Source organism: Haliaeetus albicilla, chromosome 3 (genome assembly GCF_947461875.1).
Source record: "Haliaeetus albicilla chromosome 3, bHalAlb1.1, whole genome shotgun sequence".
NCBI classification, from domain to species: Eukaryota; Metazoa; Chordata; class Aves; order Accipitriformes; family Accipitridae; genus Haliaeetus; species Haliaeetus albicilla.
Genome location: NC_091485.1, coordinates 10326695 through 10345281, shown reverse-complemented (window position 1 = coordinate 10345281; position 18587 = coordinate 10326695). Strand labels below are relative to the sequence as shown.

General features: G+C 40.2%; 1 protein-coding gene across 3 annotated transcripts in view; it reads left to right on the top strand.

Annotated features, from left to right (window-relative positions):
- NR4A3 (nuclear receptor subfamily 4 group A member 3) overlaps window positions 1–16122 on the top strand; it is a 29723-nt gene extending 13601 nt beyond the window's left edge. For all 3 annotated transcript variants that reach the window (XM_069778817.1, XM_069778818.1, XM_069778816.1), the window contains 3 exons: window positions 1921–2120; window positions 3332–3510; window positions 13137–16122. In XM_069778817.1, coding sequence (XP_069634918.1) covers window positions 1921–2120; window positions 3332–3510; window positions 13137–13399 — 642 coding nt within the window. In that variant the 3' untranslated portion in view covers window positions 13400–16122. The remainder of the gene's footprint in view (window positions 1–1920; window positions 2121–3331; window positions 3511–13136) is intronic.
- Window positions 16123–18587: the final 2465 nt, after the last annotated feature.

Sequence of the window (18587 nt, the reverse complement as noted above, 5' to 3'; positions counted from 1 at the left end):
TAAAACTTTGCCTCACTTTTGCCAAAGGATTGTTTTATAAATATTGGGAACAAATTAATACCTGGCATAATTACACTGACTTCTGACGAGTTATATTTAGAATGAACTTAGGGTAGAGTCTTTTTTCTTTTGCTTTTCTTCTCCTTCCCCTGCACTGTTCAGAGGATCAAGAATGTGTCTTGCCTTAACAGTACCTATGGTGAGGCAGGAGTTTGGTTTCCCCCTGTAGAAAGGAGGAGTCATAGGTCAGTCCCTGCACAGCAAAGCACATCTCCCAGAGCCAAGATGCACTCTGTCTTGGCTTGCTCCACGGCTTCATCTTAAGAGGGTCCAGAACACACAAGGTCTCTGAAAAAGCATATAATCTTTTTCTACCCACTAGTCAACCCAGCGTATCATGCTGCAGTCCGATGCCAGGAGTAATTAGTTCGTGCTGCTTGAGCATCCCCAGCTGCTCCATTCAGATGTGGGAGCTTACCATGAGAAACTCATGCAGTTAGTGTTGGGTAAGCAGAACAGGGTCATTCAGGGCTAGCGCTGGTACCCCAGAAACAGCCAGAGGTCTCTGGGATTGCTATGGTTCTCCAAGCAATCAGCGACTCTTTTCACTGTGTCCTTCATCCCTTACCTACCGACAGCAACCAGCTCCAACTAGGGCAGGCAGAGAACAGGACACCTACCCGAGAAGTTCTGCTTGCTGCCCCCCTCACTCTTTGTTGCACAGAGGTGACTTTTGGGTTGCAGTTAGCAACTTGGGTGATATCTGCAGCCCAAGTGGCATGCCTGTAATACCCTCCTCCCAGGCTGCCAGCCCGCTGTTATAGATCGGGAAGGAGATGTGGGTCTTTCTGCTTCCACCCTGGCTTGGAGAGTTGCTAGGGAGAGCTTCAGGCTGATGGACTCAAGCCCTCACTGCATGTGGAAAGTTGTTTCCAAAGGGCGTGCGCACTTCTTTCAGCCATGCAGACCACCCCGACCTTTCTTTGGCTGAGTCCCAGAGAAAGAGTGAGTACCAAGTCTCTCCCAGAGCTAACCCACCAGATGTCTTGATGGCGAGGATGTTGTTACAATAAATCCCAAATTATTCAGTTCCTGCTCCGAAAACCAGCAGCGCTTTCCAAGCCCAGAATCGGACTCAGCTGCGAAAGCTCCTGTTCTATTTTCTGCCAAGACAGACAGAGCAGTGTCATGGGAGTGACAGGGATCCACTGGTGGGGAAGTAGGAGATAGTGGGGAGGGAGCTGTCAGAGGGTCACAGGGAAGCTGAGCAAGCTGAGCCTGTCGAATGGTTGTCTGGAAGAGTTATGGCCGCATAAGCAGGATAATAGGTTCTCCTGAACCTTAAATGCTTCTATTTGAAGGATAAAGAGGTGATACGGGGCAGCTGTTTTACTTTGAACCAATTCTGTATTCAAATGAAGCAATGCTGCATGTGTCAGATAAAACATGATTTATCTTACATGTCTCTATCACTGTCAGATAAAATGCAGTTTGAGAGGGTTTGGAAGAAATCTGCATTTTGGTCATACCAAGACAAATTCATCAATGGGAAAAGTGTTTAATTGTAGTAAGTTAAATAGTATTCCTCCTCCAGTGTGATGGAAATTATCCTACCCACCAGGTTTCTGTTTCTGTTTGCTAATAGCATATAGGTACTTGTAAAATGTGATAAGTATTATGTTTTATTTATAAATTTTAAACGATTTCTATACATGTGGAAATATTTTTGCAATATACATCTGAATAGTGAAACGCCTGTAGGTAGCCAAATAGGTAGATAGATGTAGACCTACTTATTATGCCTTTGATAATAATACCAGCTTTGCCACAGAAGGAAATGTTGTCGGGCAAGTAATGCCGTATGTTTCACAGAATGCCCTTAAATGCATATAACGTTGCTTTCTGTGGCTTTCATTTTAGTACTGTTCCACTGATCAGGCTGCTGCAGGCACAGATGCAGAACATGTACAACAGTTCTATAATCTTCTGACTGCCTCCATTGACATAACTAGAGGCTGGGCAGAAAAAATCCCAGGATTTACTGACCTCCCAAAAGAAGATCAGACATTACTCATAGAATCAGCTTTTTTGGAGCTGTTTGTACTAAGACTCTCCATCAGGTAACTATTTATTTCATTTCCTCTTAAGCTGATGTGAAAAATCATCCATCTAAATATTTTTAAGGAATAAATATGGCACTATCTTTGAACATTGTCAATTGTACCAAAAAAACCCACAAAACATCAGCAATGTCTGCATCCAAAGGATATGGTGTTTAATTTGTTTTACACTGCAGAAAAAAAACCCCAAAAAAGTCATTTAAAAAGAGAGCATAGGTCTTGCTACTGTGCTTCTTTTTATTTGATATACCCCATCCTCTTCTTCCATAGTAATCAAAATTGATCCTCAGGTACTATTTGAGCATGTTTGCTTTGTATTCATCAGCATAAACTACAGAAAAGCACCTTCAGTATGAAAGCTTTTTCCTTTTCCCCCTTCTTTTGCGCATGCACATCTCTGTCACCTGTTTTTGAAAGGGATGAAGAAGATTTAAAATCTTGCTCAGATTGGTTTTCTTCTTACTACTGAGTCATTTAATAGAGTGAGATGCTAGTTGTCAGTCTAGCGCTAATTAAGACACTTTACCAAAAACACTTTCAGGGACTGGGAGATTTCCAGACTGGTGATTTGAATTATGCCCTTGTTTCTTTAGGTTGAAAATGACCTTTGCATGCGTTTTTTACAGGGATATTGGCAATGGGGAGGGAAAGGAGAGGAGAGCTTAGCTGTAATATCGCTCTTACACACAGGTTTTAATGTAAAAGAGTTTATGATGTTATGTGTATAGTGGTGTATTGTTGCATGTATTTTCCATTGTTTTTTCCTTATCAATTTTTACAATCTGAAAAATGCAGATGAGAATAAGTAAATGCTGAGAGTTGTAGAATCTCTTCTTTCTCCAGTTTTTATTAGTTTTGTATTTCAAAATGCACTCACTTAGTATTCCTTTGGTTCAAACATACAGTATTTAATGTAAAATGTCTTCTCTGTTTATGCCTTTGGGCAGGACCAAAATCTTAACTAATTAGACAGTCTACACCACATGCTACAGCTAACCTCAGGCTTATAACTCTACCAAGTAAGCAATCATAGAAGCTTGTTTGTTGTACTTCGGCCCCAAGGGAGAAGCATATTGTCAAATGTGAATGCCCACATATGTCTCAGGATAATATGCCTTGGATTTTAAATGACAGACACTTCAATACTGGTTAGGCATTTTGCTGTAAAGTAGAAGATGCATTTATAATTTTTTCAATTATTTTTCTTTGAGGTCTGATACTGCTGAGGATAAGTTTGTATTCTGCAATGGACTTGTGCTGCATAGACTTCAGTGCCTTCGTGGATTTGGGGAGTGGCTCGACTCTATTAAAGACTTTTCCTTAAACTTAAAGAGCCTTAACCTTGATATCCCAGCCTTAGCAAGTTTATCAGCTCTAACTATGATTACAGGTAAGTGCTCCTTTGTTAATAAAAAGCTTCAGACTCTAGTGCTTTGCTTTAATGTAGATTCAAGCAATTTCAATTAACTGAGCTACATTCAGGGTAAAGTGAGTATGATTTTTAAGCGTTGCAATGACCATACTGAAATTGTGGACTAACATTAGGCCATCAGATACCCCTGTTAAAATGTAATCTAACTCTATTTCTTCATGGTTTCATTGTTTTCTTGGAATAATCTCTAAAAAGCAAACGGCTTCCAAGGAGCTCCTACAAAAACATGCAAAATACTTGCTGAATTCCCAGAAAAGCCTAATGAAATGACCAGAGCTAGGTCTTCCGTGTAGGAATACTAATACCAGGGTAGCTCGAGAGCTAGAAGCCATACAGCTAGTACAGCTCACCTCTCAGCAAGATAGCTAGAGCAGAAGGAGTGCTTCACGAGAACAGGCCAGGTGCTTTTGGTAGCCAAGCTAGTGTAGGTATTCCATGTACTGCTCTTTGGAGAGAGAAAATTGGAGAATAATAAGAAAAAAGTCCTCTTCTGCAGTTGTACAAAAGCTTTTGGGTGTGCATGTGACCATATCACGCCTGCTGGGGCAAACAGCAGGAAACTAATGTCAGAATCTGCCAAATCTGGCCAGTAAGTACAAAATGGGGGAGCATAACCTTATAAGGTGTAATTTTCTCATTCCTGAAACAACAAAACTCCTTGAAGTACTGCACTGCATACCTTGGGCTTCTTGCGATTGAAGAGGCATGGCTGGTGGAAGCAGGAAGGGTTGGGAGTAAGGGTGTCTGACAACCATGCAGCACAAGTCAGAGACATCTCTACTGAGAACCTTACTCTCATTTCAGAAAAGCTGGTAGTATAAAGGTACAACTGTGTCATTGGTGTGAGACAGGGCTTCAGTATGCCTTGAGCTGGATCTTCCTGGGGTGCTATAAGCTCCACTGGAATGGATATTGATTTCCTCCTGTGTTTCAGGCATCCACCAGTTTGCAGATGGTGGCCTCAGCAAGATCAGCTGCAGTCTTCATTTTACCTAGGTTGAGATGATGCTTGGGAAACACTCAGATAAAACACTCAATGGCAAACATAGAAACTGTAAATTGGTCAATTCCCACTGCCATTTGTGGGGCCAAGAGTTTGGCTTTGGCATTTACATGGTATGCTTCCTTCCTGCGTTTGGGTGAAGGGTTAGTGTATACATGTTATAGCATTAACTCTCTGCTTCTTAAGAAAAGTATTTTACGTTTTTAATTAATTTCTATTCATTTTTCTCTGCAATTAGAAAAGCTTCATTAAGGTCCAGATTCTAGTTTCTTTGATAAAACTCTTAAGTCCAGAATAGCTCAGTGGAGTTGTTCTGTATGAAAAATTTTCAGAATCAGTGGTATGTTAAAGTAAGAAAGAACATTCCCAACTTATTTTTGACTCCTATATATAAACATCCACAGACATGTGTTCATGCATACTTACATATATGTGTTATAAATATTTATATGTGAGTGTGTGTGTATAAATGTACAATGTATATATGTATGTGTATGCATTTATGTATCTATAAATCCAGGACAGGTGCTGTCTGTCTCCATATATATTTATATACAGGCATATAAGGTCACATGTATATAGCACCTATCATTGATTTAGGTTATTTACTATATCTTAAATACGTCTTTTTTAGATAGACACAGTTAGATGGAGCTTGCTCTTGATTATCTTCTTGATAAGGATGAGGAGAGGACTGACCCAGAGGATGCAGGTTGATGAACAGGATCCCCTGCAAGCTGTCTGTGTGAATGTAGAAAAAGCTGTTCTATAGGAAGAAAAGTTTTTCTCCTTACGAACCCATGCCCTGTTGTAACATGATAATTCTTTGTTCAGTTAGGCAGTGTTTGGTTGCCCTTACATAAAGAGTCAAAGTTGTCCAGTGGCTGTCTCGGGTGACCCTAAGATATTTCATAGAAATGTCTTTTAATTAATAACGCCCCACATTTCTTCCTTTCCTTGATAACAACCCTTTCAGGAGTTGGCTATATTGTGCTGGTCTTCCCAAAGTTTCTAAACAAATGGAAGTAACTGTTGCCTTTAAAAGGAGAGCATTTCGGTTCATAAAAGGTTTAAGGTTTTCTGTATTTGTCAAACTTTTCTTGATTTTCTCACCTGTATGAGACGGTGCTTAAAATTAATGTAGCTTTCTGCTTATTCTTTTACTTCATGAGGCCAGTATATCTCTGGCCATTTGCTCTCAAGGACAGAGTATACCTTCATGCGATCTAAATTAGACCGAAGCTCCTGTGTCTAGTGATTTATATTCACAGATTTCAGATCTCCAAGGGCAGCTAGGTAACTTAGGGACTCAACCAGAAATTTGGTCACCTGAAAATGGATGGTATTGTGTAATGATGAACGATATTAAAAAAAAGCTGAAAGAGGAAATCAGGTAATTATGGCTAAGAGAGCACTACAGCACAAAATGCTGCTGGGCAGGGTTCTTTTGAGACTTTCTCGGTGATAGTGTATTGAAATTTTATATTCAGGAAAGCCTTGAGATTTGCCTCTGGTATTGCATCCTGTGAGAAATGGCTTCTTGCCTTCTCCCTACAGTTTGAGTATGACAAGCCATGTGCTGGTTTTCAGCTAGTGCCACCAAAAGAAAAAAAAAAAAACAACATACATTTTGGAAATCTGGAATCTGTTGGACATTTTTAAGCATTGTTTTGAGGCTTGGCTTAGACTGTTTTAGGTGCCATTCTTTGTCTCTGGAGAAGGTACTCTGCTGCAATGGACTCTTGGAGGCAATGGGTTGCTAGCAAACCGTGGTTCAAGCCCTTTTTGTGAGTCAGAGCAAGAGAGAGTCACTTTTTCCAGGAACATAGGATATCTGACTACTGAGTATCACTGTCTTTTGTGTTGAGACCATCTGACATACTGTGCGGGCCACTGAATGGCTGTTGTGTATGATGATTTGGGAACAAGCTGGTGCTCAGAGGGACACCGAGGCCCAGTCTCTGGTGTGATTCCAACAGAAAGGGAATCTGACCATGAATCCCCCATGTCCTAGATAGATAGCCATGTCACTGGGCTGCAGGATAGGAAGGAGCAGGAAAGCTCTGTTTTGTGAATCTAGTTGTTTGCTTTTATTAGCAATGCTGCAAAACCGAAATGTTGGCTTGAGCAAAATTTTCTTCATTATTACACAAATTGCTCCAGTTCTTATTTTGCATTAGTCAACTTTTCATGACTTGATGGTTCAACCAAAAAAAGAAAAAGACAACAGCCCAGTGTTCTATAATAGTCATAACTTGTTTTAATACTGTACAGCATCTTAGGTAGCACCAAATTCAAGAATTGTCTCTCCGGGTAAAGAAAAATGCTCCTGGGAGTAATGACCTGTTTGTTCTTCTTGATTTCATGAGTGCTCTCCGTAGCCCAAACAAAGACGTGCTCTTAGAAAACAAACCCTCCTGTATACTAGTCATTGGCAGTATTGCTGAAGGAGAAAAGTAAGAGAAGTCGTTACTCTCTTTCGCATGTTCTCTTTGTTCTGCAAGAGTGACAGGGAGAACTAACATCTCTCTCCAAGTGAAGGAAGAGGGAAGAAATGTAAAAATTGGTGTTGGAGGCTAAAAGACATTCCACTGTTCCCAGTGTCCCAAGATACTGAAGACTGTTCACTCATTTTGGGATGTCAAATTGGCTCCCTGCTAACAGCCCCAGTAGTTCCAGTGCCTTTAACTAACTCTGCTGACTTGTTTGGAGCTGTGAAGCTCCATGTCCTATCTCAACCACAGCTGCAGGTCACAGCATAGGATGCATGGTTATAGGCAGATGTGACCATTTGTTCCATGTAGTAATTTTGAAGAGAACGACAGGAGACCTAGTGAGTATCACAATACTCGCTAATTCCCTGCTTGCTTTGAGTAGAACTACAGGTATGCACAACATAAAATAAACAGGAAAAGATTTTGTAATATTTTGCATTGTGTAATCCATTAGAAAGTCCACATATTTGTGCTTTTTCTGTTTATTTTATGTTTCCTGGGAATTTGCAGTATGTTGCCTAGAAGGAAAAGCATCATGTTGGATTCCTGCTGAATTTTCAAGTCCTTTCAGATAGGGCATCAGCTTGAAAGAGCACCCAGAATGAAAGAAGTGACATCTGGTTTATCGTGTGCAGCTTGCAAACAGTTAACTTAAAACTCTGCAATGCCAAAGCATGTCTTTTTTTCTTTAAGGTACTCCTTTAGGATCTTCCTCTCTCTGTCTCTCTTCTCTTTTTTTACTTCCTTCAGTTGGTTAACAAGGGCTGGACACAACTTCCTCCAGTGCACATCAGTGGTGCTCTGAGCATCAGCCAGAAGAAAGTAGTTAGGAAACAACGCATGACACTCACCCCACATCCCCATGAAAGCAAGAAATGAGTTCTGTCCTGTTCTTTTTCTTTGGATCACATATTCTGTTGGGATGTAGGATCTAATGAGCTAAAGAAGAGTGCTAACGTGGAAAGAAAATGCTGGTCATCTTGGGACAAGTTCTGTCCTTAGTTCCACATGGACAATTTCTGTCAGTTCAGTGTGTTACATGGATCACAATTGTTCCTGCACAACCACTCCACTGTGGACTGGATGGTGTTGACAATGAAGCTTTGCAGAGTAGACCAGATATTAGCTCAGCCTATTCTTGAAAATGCTTCCTTAACTTCCCAAATGACCATTTTTAATGCTCTGTTTTATAGTTTTTCTAACAGTGTGAAAATATAAAGACTGAGAGTCCAATGCAGATCATCTCAAGGGCACACTGTAATTTAGCCTCAAATTTCTGCCTGCTCTAAAACTGCTAGTGTTTTCTCTCTCTGCTGATTCACTTTTCCTCTCTGCCTCTTCCTTTCTCTATCCACATCAAAATATTATTGTTTTGCCCACTTGACACTCTCAGTGGGATGCTGCTGAGTACAGAGCATTCTAGCCCTCATTCAACCAAGCTCTTTCAGCATATGTTTTATTTTAAGTGTGTTACAGACCAGCCCAGAACCACTGTATATATTGGGCTTATTCACACTCTTAATGCTTTGTTAGACTGGCACCAGAACATTGAAGAATATTGTGAGGTTTCAATTAATTATGAGTTTGTGTTTGTCTTCCTGCTGTTGGGCTTTCCGTTCCAGTTTACAAACATAATTTTTTGCACCATCAGTCATACCAAGAAAGAGTAATGAGTCCGGTCTGGCTAAAAACGGTCTGGCTGCTGCAGTTCCCTTCTGAACATGAATTTGTCCAACTTCCCTACGGAAGGGAGGCTCACCTACTCTTCAGCAGCAGATATCCTTCAGTCCTGTTGCCAGGATCCTCCGGAGTGGGTGCTTTGTGTGCTGGGTCTACATACGAGCAGGTGGCAGACTGGAGGAGTGTAGGAGAGCCGGTTATAAAAAAAAAAACCCCTCCAGATTGCATTGTCTGCCTTCCCCCCGCCACTTTGCTGAGGGAAATACTGTCAGCATCAAAGTGAAGTACTCACTCCTCCTTCTCCACTCCCACCTTTTTGCTGAGGCAAGAACTCTTTCCTTCTACAGCAACCAGCCGTCTCTCTGTTACGTTGTGATTTTCTTAAGGAGGGAGCATCCTGTGTGGTCATTCAGCTCATCTGACTTTAGGTGCCTTGCACAGCTGGTGGATAATACAGGGCACCTCCAGAAGATGATTCATCCACCTAAAATTGTAATCGTCTTCTAAAAATGCCCAACATTCCACCAATGTTAGGAGGAGCTCGAGAAGCCTGCGCTCCTCGCTTGGGCATCCTTGTGAAGTGCCGGAGAGTTAGGCAGGATGAATATGGGCCAGATTGCAACGGGAAAGGAGACTTTTGGATCTGCCGAGTGGCAATCCTGATGCGTAACAGAGTGTACACGAGACAACCAGAAAGCTGTAGGCAACTGAGCCTTGTGCTTATTTGAGTTATAGAAGGGGAAGAGGATTGTGAAGGGGGAAGAGAAAATCAGATAACTATATTGAAACCGAGACAATCAAGAGGCCTATTTTAAGTCTGCAGCATAAATCTTGTTGCGTTTCTGATCGGAAACCCTGACACAGAGCGCAGAGCCCAGGGGTCTCTGAGGTACGCAAGGTCTTTGAAATACTTGTGCTCTTTGAGAGGTGTTTCTCATAAAGGTAGCGCTCAGTCTGCCTAGCCCTGGCATAATCTACCCCATGTCAGAGATTAGGGAAAGAAGGACTAGCACAGCTGGTGACGGGTTTTCCTGCTCTTTTGCTTTCTTCCTATCAAGTTTTTGCTGATCAGCCTAATTATAGCACAGAATCACATTGAGATTCCTGGGAAAAGGAGAAAGGTGTAAAAAACTTGCTGCATTCAGTTTGCCAGGATGAGCTGCTAAGTTTGCAGAGCTTTAGAGGCAAGACTTCTGATGAATCATTTTGACAGGCTTATGGAGAGCATCTTTGCCATAAATCACCATTTTTCTTGCAAAAATCAATGGTATCCTAAAACACAAGGCTGAGAAATCCTATATTGACTTTACCCGTGCCTTTTTAATTGTCATTATAAGAAAGTCTGAATACAATAATATTTACACACCTCCTCAATCAGTTAGAGAAAATCTATCCATTTTGACTAGCTGTCCTTCTTGGGATAAATCTTGGCCTTATCATTTCCATGTGGATAAGAACATCCTGTGCAAGACAGCGAATGATTAGAGGCCATCGGCTTCAGTGCCAGGGCACACACTTACCACAAGTGCCTTGTGCTGCTCCCTTTAGGTTGAGTAAGAAAGATTGTGGGTCTGTCTTTGTGCAGATGGGCCTGGCTGCGTGGAAAAGGCAAGAAAATGTGCTTCCTGCTATTTGAACCCTATTAAATTTAAATCTTTGAGTACATTAAACCCAAGACTCCTCAGGTCTACTGGAGAGAGGAGCTGTTTCTTATACGAGTACATTCCCCAGAAATTAGTTGGATGCTAACACCAGAGACTGCAATGGCAATGCCAGTGCATGCGAGCGCCCTTTACTAGCAGAAGGGCTTCCACATAGATGGCTTTGACTTTGTGTGGGTTCACAAGGGATGCCTTAGGGATCGGAGACTGAAAACCCCCGAGGCAGTTCCAGTCATGAGGAATTTACCTTTGTAGAGATTTGCAAGTAGCAAAGGCCATTGCATGGTAATTCATGCAGGAGAGGACAGTTTGGTTTATTGGAGACTGTTTTAATACTGTAGCACCAGAGAGTGGCTTAAGGATGGACTATCTCTTAATTCTGAATTTTCATGATTTTTTTATGTAAAGTAAGGCTACTAATATTATAATCTTTGCACATATTGTGTTTTGCATCGGTATGTTTCATGGCTAGCTACCAAAGACACGATTTGTTCATGAAACCTTCTGAACTTGTCAGTGTGAGACAAATACTGTTTAGTTCTGGCTGGAAATGTTAACAACATTGCTGTGTGCTCCAGAGCCAGAGATAATTTTCCATACTCTGCAGCAAGGTACACACCTGCTGAGGCATTGGTTTAAAAATGTGCTCTGCTAATTTGTAGTTGGGTTTTGGATCCATTCTAGTATTTCAGCTCCCTGGATCTATAAGATATCTTCACTTACAGAGCCAGGAAACAACCTCAAAACAGATTAAAAGATGGGAACTCTTCAAAGACTGCAAGATTAATTTAATGTCCTGCAGATTCTCTCAGTAGGCTACTGGTACAAAAAAAAAAACAAACCCGGAGCTTTTCAAACCTGTATAAAATATTTATCCACCAAGATTTTTAATGGCAGAATCTGCCTAAGTATTTACTCTCAGTGACCTGTATAGTTAAGGCTTACATAATTACACTATACACCATTTACTGGAAAGGCTTTAAATATTCATTGACTCTTCGTGTTTTAATGTAAACAAGGCACTTAGAATACCTAGGGTTTTTAATTCCTGCAAGGTGAAAAAGATGTCTGAAGCAGATGTTACCGCTTGGATGAGTGTTGCTGTGAAGCAACAGGGCAGATTGATGGTACTTAAACGATAGAGCACAGTAGCTTCTGGCCAGAGCTATACACGTCTGCACATCTCCGTCTCTGATCCCAAACCAGTATTCTTCAGGAGCTAGCTCTGCCTAAGTAAATAAAGTTGAAAAAAAGTGTAAAATGGGTGAATATCAGTGGAAAATCAGACCTTTACATTTCTGACTGCCTTCATTGAATCCCATCTGTTTTATTGGTTTGTCAAGCACACCTAGCCAAAGCAGGTGGTAAGGGGAGGCAGCGAGGAGTTTATATACACATGCCTGCGCAAGGCACCGCTGCGCCTTGCGCAGGCATTACGCCTGCTTCTGGAAGTAAGGGAAACTGTACTCTTTTCACTGTTCATTAAGGGACGGACACAGAAAGTATCTATCGCTCACTCCTCCTGGAGTAGAAGAACAAGACTTGGGGGCAATGGGCACAATATGGCCTGTGGCTGCCAGGGATGGGGGAGAGGGCCAGGGAGGGCAGACGACTTCAAATGCATCAAAAATGAGAACTGCCACACTTACTTCTCATCCGCTGCTGTCACTCTTTTTGTAGGTCTAGTTGATTAAAATTAATTTAACCTGCATTTTCTCAGACTGCCCTGTCTGGTGTAATTCTATTTCATGTGTAAATTATTATGACTTTGCTACGAAGCCAGCTCTTACTTACCTGTGACTTTCAAAGTCAAAGTCAAATCAAAACATTACAAAATTATTTAAGATTCTTGTTCTGAAGTATTATATTAATTTATCCACTAAATCTTGATAGCAAACACAAAATTCTTTCCCATGTGCCAGTAAAGAACCTGCTTTTAATGAATCCCAAATCTGATTCATTCTATTTATGCTTAAAGAACTGTGGATGTGTTTAACATCTTTGTAGTATTTTAAAAGGCTATTTGAAGGGGGACAAGCCCCAGCTCCCCTTCCTTGTGGAATGCTGAGGTTTTTGTGATGGATAACACAGTAGCCTTTTCACTTTAGGCATTGCTCACTCAAAGCAAAATAGTTAACTTCCAGGCTTCTTTTATCTTAGACCTTTTAAAGATGAATAAACTAAAAAACAGCAGCTGATCAAAATAACAAAGGGTGGCAAGGTGCCTTTAGTATCTTGTAAGAGTGTCTGCGAATTCCTGGTGGAATTCTACGCGGGCGCTGATGGAGCTGGCTAAGGATATCGATCGCCACTTGAATTCACTGAATAAATAATGGTTGCCATAGTTATTGAGCATTCACAACTGGTGGGGAAGCACGGAAATCTCCAAAACACCTCCTGTGATAGTTTTGCTGGAAAATCGCCCAATTAATTCTGTCTCATATCTTGAAAATTATGCGAGATACGCAGGATGCTTGGACTCCTTGTACTAGAATTTCAATCATAATTGAGCATCTCTGCCGCCTATTTTAGCAGCTAAAGAGAAAAGGGCACTTGTCATCTCTTATTTTGTGTGGCAGAAAGGTTAAGTGACATCATATAATCCCAAATGTGCTGAGAAATCTTACACTTTCAAAGCATTTTTTGCTCTGAGTACCAGAGTATGGATTTGGGTTACTCCAAAGCAAACGAGTTCTCTCAGTTTGCGGTAGAGGTGCTGATGTGTTTTTTTCTCTCGCTTTGCAGAACGACATGGATTAAAAGAACCAAAGAAAGTGGAAGAGCTATGCAACAAGATCACAAGCAGTTTGAAAGATCACTTAACTTTCAGTTGCCAAAACAAAGGACAACCGCTCGAGTCTGCAGAGCCGAAGGTACTGGGTGTTCTGGCTGACTTGCGTTCTCTCTGCACACTGGGACTGCAGCGCATCTTTTACCTGAAACTGGAAGATTTGGTGCCAGCCCCTTCCATTATCGACAGGCTGTTTCTGGACACCTTACCCTTCTGAGTCAAACCACCCTCCTGAAAGGCAAATGCCCACCAGAGCAGGCAAATGGATCGTGACTTACAGCTAACATTTTTCTGCCCTCACTTAACAGAAAAGCAGCTCCAGGTCTAAAATGAGGTCTTTTCTGGCGCTTTGTCCTTACAACCTGAGGCCTGAACCTTACTGGCTTACTGGTTTGGGGTTGTGTTCTTTGTTTTCTTTTGTGTGATTTGGGTTTTTTAAATGGCTAATATGGCACTTTTGGACAATGCTATCCCAGCAGCAGTAAAAGGTTAACATGACTGTTTTAAATCTGTTGTTTAACACCTCATGGTACATGAGGAATAAAATTGTAGAAGCTGTGTTTGAGAACAAGAACAGCAAATAGTTGTTTGCCAGGGTAGTATGTGTTTTGTGAGGATACCTTTAGCATACTTCCTGCATCAAGGGCACATACATCAGCACAATCTAAACAAAAATTCACTTTTTTTAGCAAAGTACATTCAATTGAACATTTCATACAAATCAAATATAGCAAAATGACAATGGCTGTTAGCTCCCATGTTCAAGTGCAATTTTTTAAAGTGCTGTCTTACTAAGTCTCGTTTATTAACTAATTTATTTTACTATGAAAACAAACGGAAGAAATCAAGTGAGAAAATTACATGCACTAACTTACCTGACAGAGTTTTCCAAACTTGATTCCATGTAGCGCAACTTATTGACAAATGTATGTGGAAGACACGGGAGCAATTGTGGCTCAGTTGTTCCTTAGCTAAGGAAATCCGAGTAAGTAGTGATTGGAGCATACAGGGTCAGCATCAGGGATAGTTCGGTTTTAGACTTCTAACACAAGCGACTAGTTAGTAAACAGACGGAAGATGGTTTTCAAGAACAAGCAAGTCTTGTAAAATAGTATGAATGTAAGTGCTAGGAAGGATATAGTGGGCTGCGTTTAAACATTCCGTGTTCGTACTCCTTTTTGTATGTTTATACTGTTGATGCCATATTAATATGAAATAATTTGTTGCATAGTGTCTTTATTTGTATAAATGTTTGTATGCATGGTATATTGTAATGGCTTTGCCTGTATTTATTGCAATGACTGCCAGCTCATGGGAGCCCTGTTACACATGATAACTAAATGGGGTGTTCACACTGACTCAGATACACCAGTTGGAAAACTATATACATATATATAATGTGTATATATATATATGTATATACCTATATTTGTGTGCGTGTGTGTGTGTGCGCGTGTCTTTTTATTAACCATTTGTATATAAAATATCTGTCAAATCACAAGCAGAGTTATTTTACAGTTTATTTGCAGTGACTTCTAAGGCAGTACTGTTTAGCACTTTGATATTAAAATCTTGCTCATGTTTTGCTAAATTCAAATAATATTTAAAAAGTTTAGTTCTAAAAAACTTTATATGCACTGTATTAAGTCAAAATTTTGTTGGTCATTTTGCTAAGGAAATTTTTGAATGTCAACCTGATGTCACTGTATCTTTTGTTAGCTTTAAACATTCTAGCTTTTGTCTTTTTTTAAACTATGCTGTTTATATGGAAATTAAATTATACAATCAAACAGATGCCAAATGAATTGCCTAATTGCTGCAAAGGATAACCCAGATATCGAGTCACTGTATGGTTTTCAAATAGTAATCTGGTATTTTATCACTTACTATGTTTGGATGTGCTTTTATGAAAAAATTATTCTTATATCAAGATTTATAGTAGTGTCAATAGGGAAACAGACTTCTAATCACTATAGTTAATATTTCCGGTTTACCTGCAGATAATATTTGGAAAAGTATTGCTTTTTGTATTGACTTTTAAGCTTATGTGCAAACATAATAGCATAATTAAATATCAGAGAAGCTAATGTTTCTTGTAGGTTGCTGTAACAAGCCTGACCAGCAAGACAAATATATTTTGACTGAACTCGCTTTTGTATATACTAAATATATATATATACGTATATATATATATACACTCACACACATGTGCGCATACAAAAACATACAAACACAAAATCCGAAAGTATGTTTACTTTTGTCTCCTTGTGTAAGACACAAGGTCCCTTGAGAAATGACTTTTATCTAGGGACAAATCCTGCCAGGTGCTGAGCACCAACCAGATGAGGGCTTGCAGGCACTTCTTGCGAGTGGGCCCTTACGAAGAATTTTCAGGCGAATCAGCATAGTACAGTAAAATTGCTTTTTTGTTGAGCAAGGTTTATTTATTAAGTGGAATGTGAGTGGGAGGTAGCAGGTCCAGAGCCCCGTGTGAGATTTCACGTAGCCAGTGTCCTCCAGTCTTCCATAGATAGTCTTAACTGTGATACTCTCCCAAATCCCGTCATCTGTGGAATTGTCCTTCATGTCAACTTCAATACACAGATTCATCCTAGAGTACAACCAGTGACAGGTCACAGTGGTAAAAGAAAGAGTTAACGCAGAATAAATCTACTACTTTTCTTAGAGCTCTCTCAGTGTGAACATGCCTTTGTCTAGGCAGAATTCAGGAATATATCAGGTGTTAAGGGAGAGTGCCTTGCTTTTATTTCAGACAACAGTGTTTCAAGAGTTTCTTCACTCCGCTAACCGCAGTACTTTTTTTCTTTTTCTTTTTTCTTTCTTTTTTTTTTTTGTGGTGTTAACCTGTGGGTTGAAAGAAATGCTCTTGTACATATACAATGTAAATTAAAATTATTAAATTGAATAACATTTTTTTCAGAGGCCCCATGTGTGTTGAATAAGTATGCTTAATTCTGTTAAAATCTGATGCGAATTTTTTATCATTTATAAAACATTAAAAAAATTGTCTACTTGAGTCTTAAAAGTGGAAAAATTGGTGAAGCATGCTTAAGAACACTGGCAATTTAATGGCTAGCCTTTTGATTAAAATAGCTTTTATATAAATACAATAAGGCCTGCAGTATCTGGTTATGCAATCTCAATTAGATACTGAGAGCTGAATGATGGTTGAACTACGTACAGACCAGAGCAGAGGGACTACCTGCCCCTCACTGTACTTCTCCTCCATGCCAGGAAGGGATTATAATTAAATCACAGATAATGATGGCCACAAGGGACGGAGGGGATGGCTACAGGGCTCATGGTCCCGTAGCACCTACATCTGGCTAGAAAGAGGACAGAGCTCTCTGATCCCATCTTCTCCCCCTTTGTGTCAGCAAATCCTGGTAAGACGTTGCTCCAGCAGGCACCTGCAGCATTTTCTTTTAGGTGTGCATCCAATTCCTTTCCTTACGGTGCCTTTGCTTTGCTAGGAGGGATCGCTTATCCCCTGCCAGACAAAACTGTTTGGCTACAAATGCATTTTCAACAAATGCAGTTTTGAGAGGCATCTGCCACTATTCTGGGTATCGCCATGAGTACTGACGGCTCTGGCACACCTCCGCCAGAGCTGTTCTTCTGCGGGAACTCCTCGGCTGCAGGGTACATCAAATGATGTGCTGTGGCGGGCTGCAGGATCGACAGCTCCTTCTTTGGAAACGTGACAAAACAAAAGGTTGCTCAAACTCCTCCACATTATTTGTTGCTTTTTTTCCATGCCTTATTTTTAAAATTAAACTACGAATCTTAAAATTGTTAATGATAATGGCAATGAGTTTTGCATAGTAGTCCCCCGTTAGGCAAAACATGCTGATTTTGTGACCAGCCCACACCAGGGTCTGAATTTTCACCCCACGAGACAAAGCTTATCCTCATTAAACTCACAAGTATCTCAGTGTATAATTACTTCAGGGGCCATAAGCTTTGTCCTTGGACATGAGAACAGAACCGCGTCCTGATGTAGATCGCCTGCACTTGTGTCCTTACGTGTGCCTTAGGTGCTCATACCCATCAGTGCCAGATTCCTTGCAGAGGGATGCGATACCCGATGATTGACTCTGGCCGTGGAAGGTTGGGCGGAGTCAGGAATGTGATAGCGGGTTCCTCTAGTAGACACCATCCTTGGACAGGAGGCTGGCACCAAGGCACCCCAAAATAAGTAACTTTAACTAGAGGTGAGTCAAATCTCTTTCTACGGTTTTAGTGCTTTTACTTTTCACATTCACATTTGTCCAATATACAACGCTAAAGTTTCAGTTATGTTGCAGAGAGGAAGGAGAGAGAGAGAGGTTTAATTGTATAAAATTAAGCATGGCTCTGACAAAAATTGGCAACTCCCTCTATGGACACTATGAAATATTTCTTTTGATTAATTATTTGTATTATAGCAACACCTAGAGGCCACAACACAGATCAGGACCCCATTTTGCTAGCTACGCTAATTAGCACCTCCAGTACCCACCCAGGAAAACCTCCAGTCCAAATAGACAAAAGAAAAAGAAAGAGGAGCAACACAGGGAAAAGGGAGTAGAGTGCAATGCCCAAGGGCATACAGAATTTCAGTCACAGAGTTGGGAATAAAAACTTTTATTTACTGAGCTAGTGTCCAGTGAATGCTCTTATTTTGTTTTCCTTCTCTTTCCCAGGGCAATTTATGCTGCCACTGTATCGAATTTTATGCAAACTTGATAAAAGCATTGAAAAATTCAAAATAGCCCATGTATTCAAACTGATCTTTTTTACCCTATGTATATAGGTCATCTATGAGACTATTCAAAATCCTGGTCAATCACATGTTTGGAACTAAGCTGTGATAAAAACTACATAGTATTTAGAAAAGAGATATTTAGCTGTTCTTTATTAAATTAGTGAAACCAACCATTAGGAATATTGCAAGATATGGATTAAACAATAATTACTAATGGATACAAAAGATTAACTTTTAAAAATGCCAAACTATTGATGCAGTAATTGAATAAATGGGGAGTCAATTAATCAAATTCTTAGCAGCAGATGATATATTTGAGAACTGTATTCCAGATCTGCGTTTGTGAGAATTATGAATACAGTGATTTGTCAAATAAAAGAAAAAGAAACTTGTTTACCATATGGAAACACTTTTAGCAATTTTTCTTCCGTTTTCTTTTCTAACATTAGACACCATTACTTTTATATTCATAATATGGAATGCTCTGGCTGCATCTGGTTACAGAAGAAGTTTGAATACATGAAGTTGTGACATGGCTGTGAAAGTTGGATGAGATCAAGATTCTGAACTAAGCTCACAAAAGCAAGGATTTTCTTTAAAAAGAAGGGTGGGATTCCAGCTGTGAATAGACATTTTG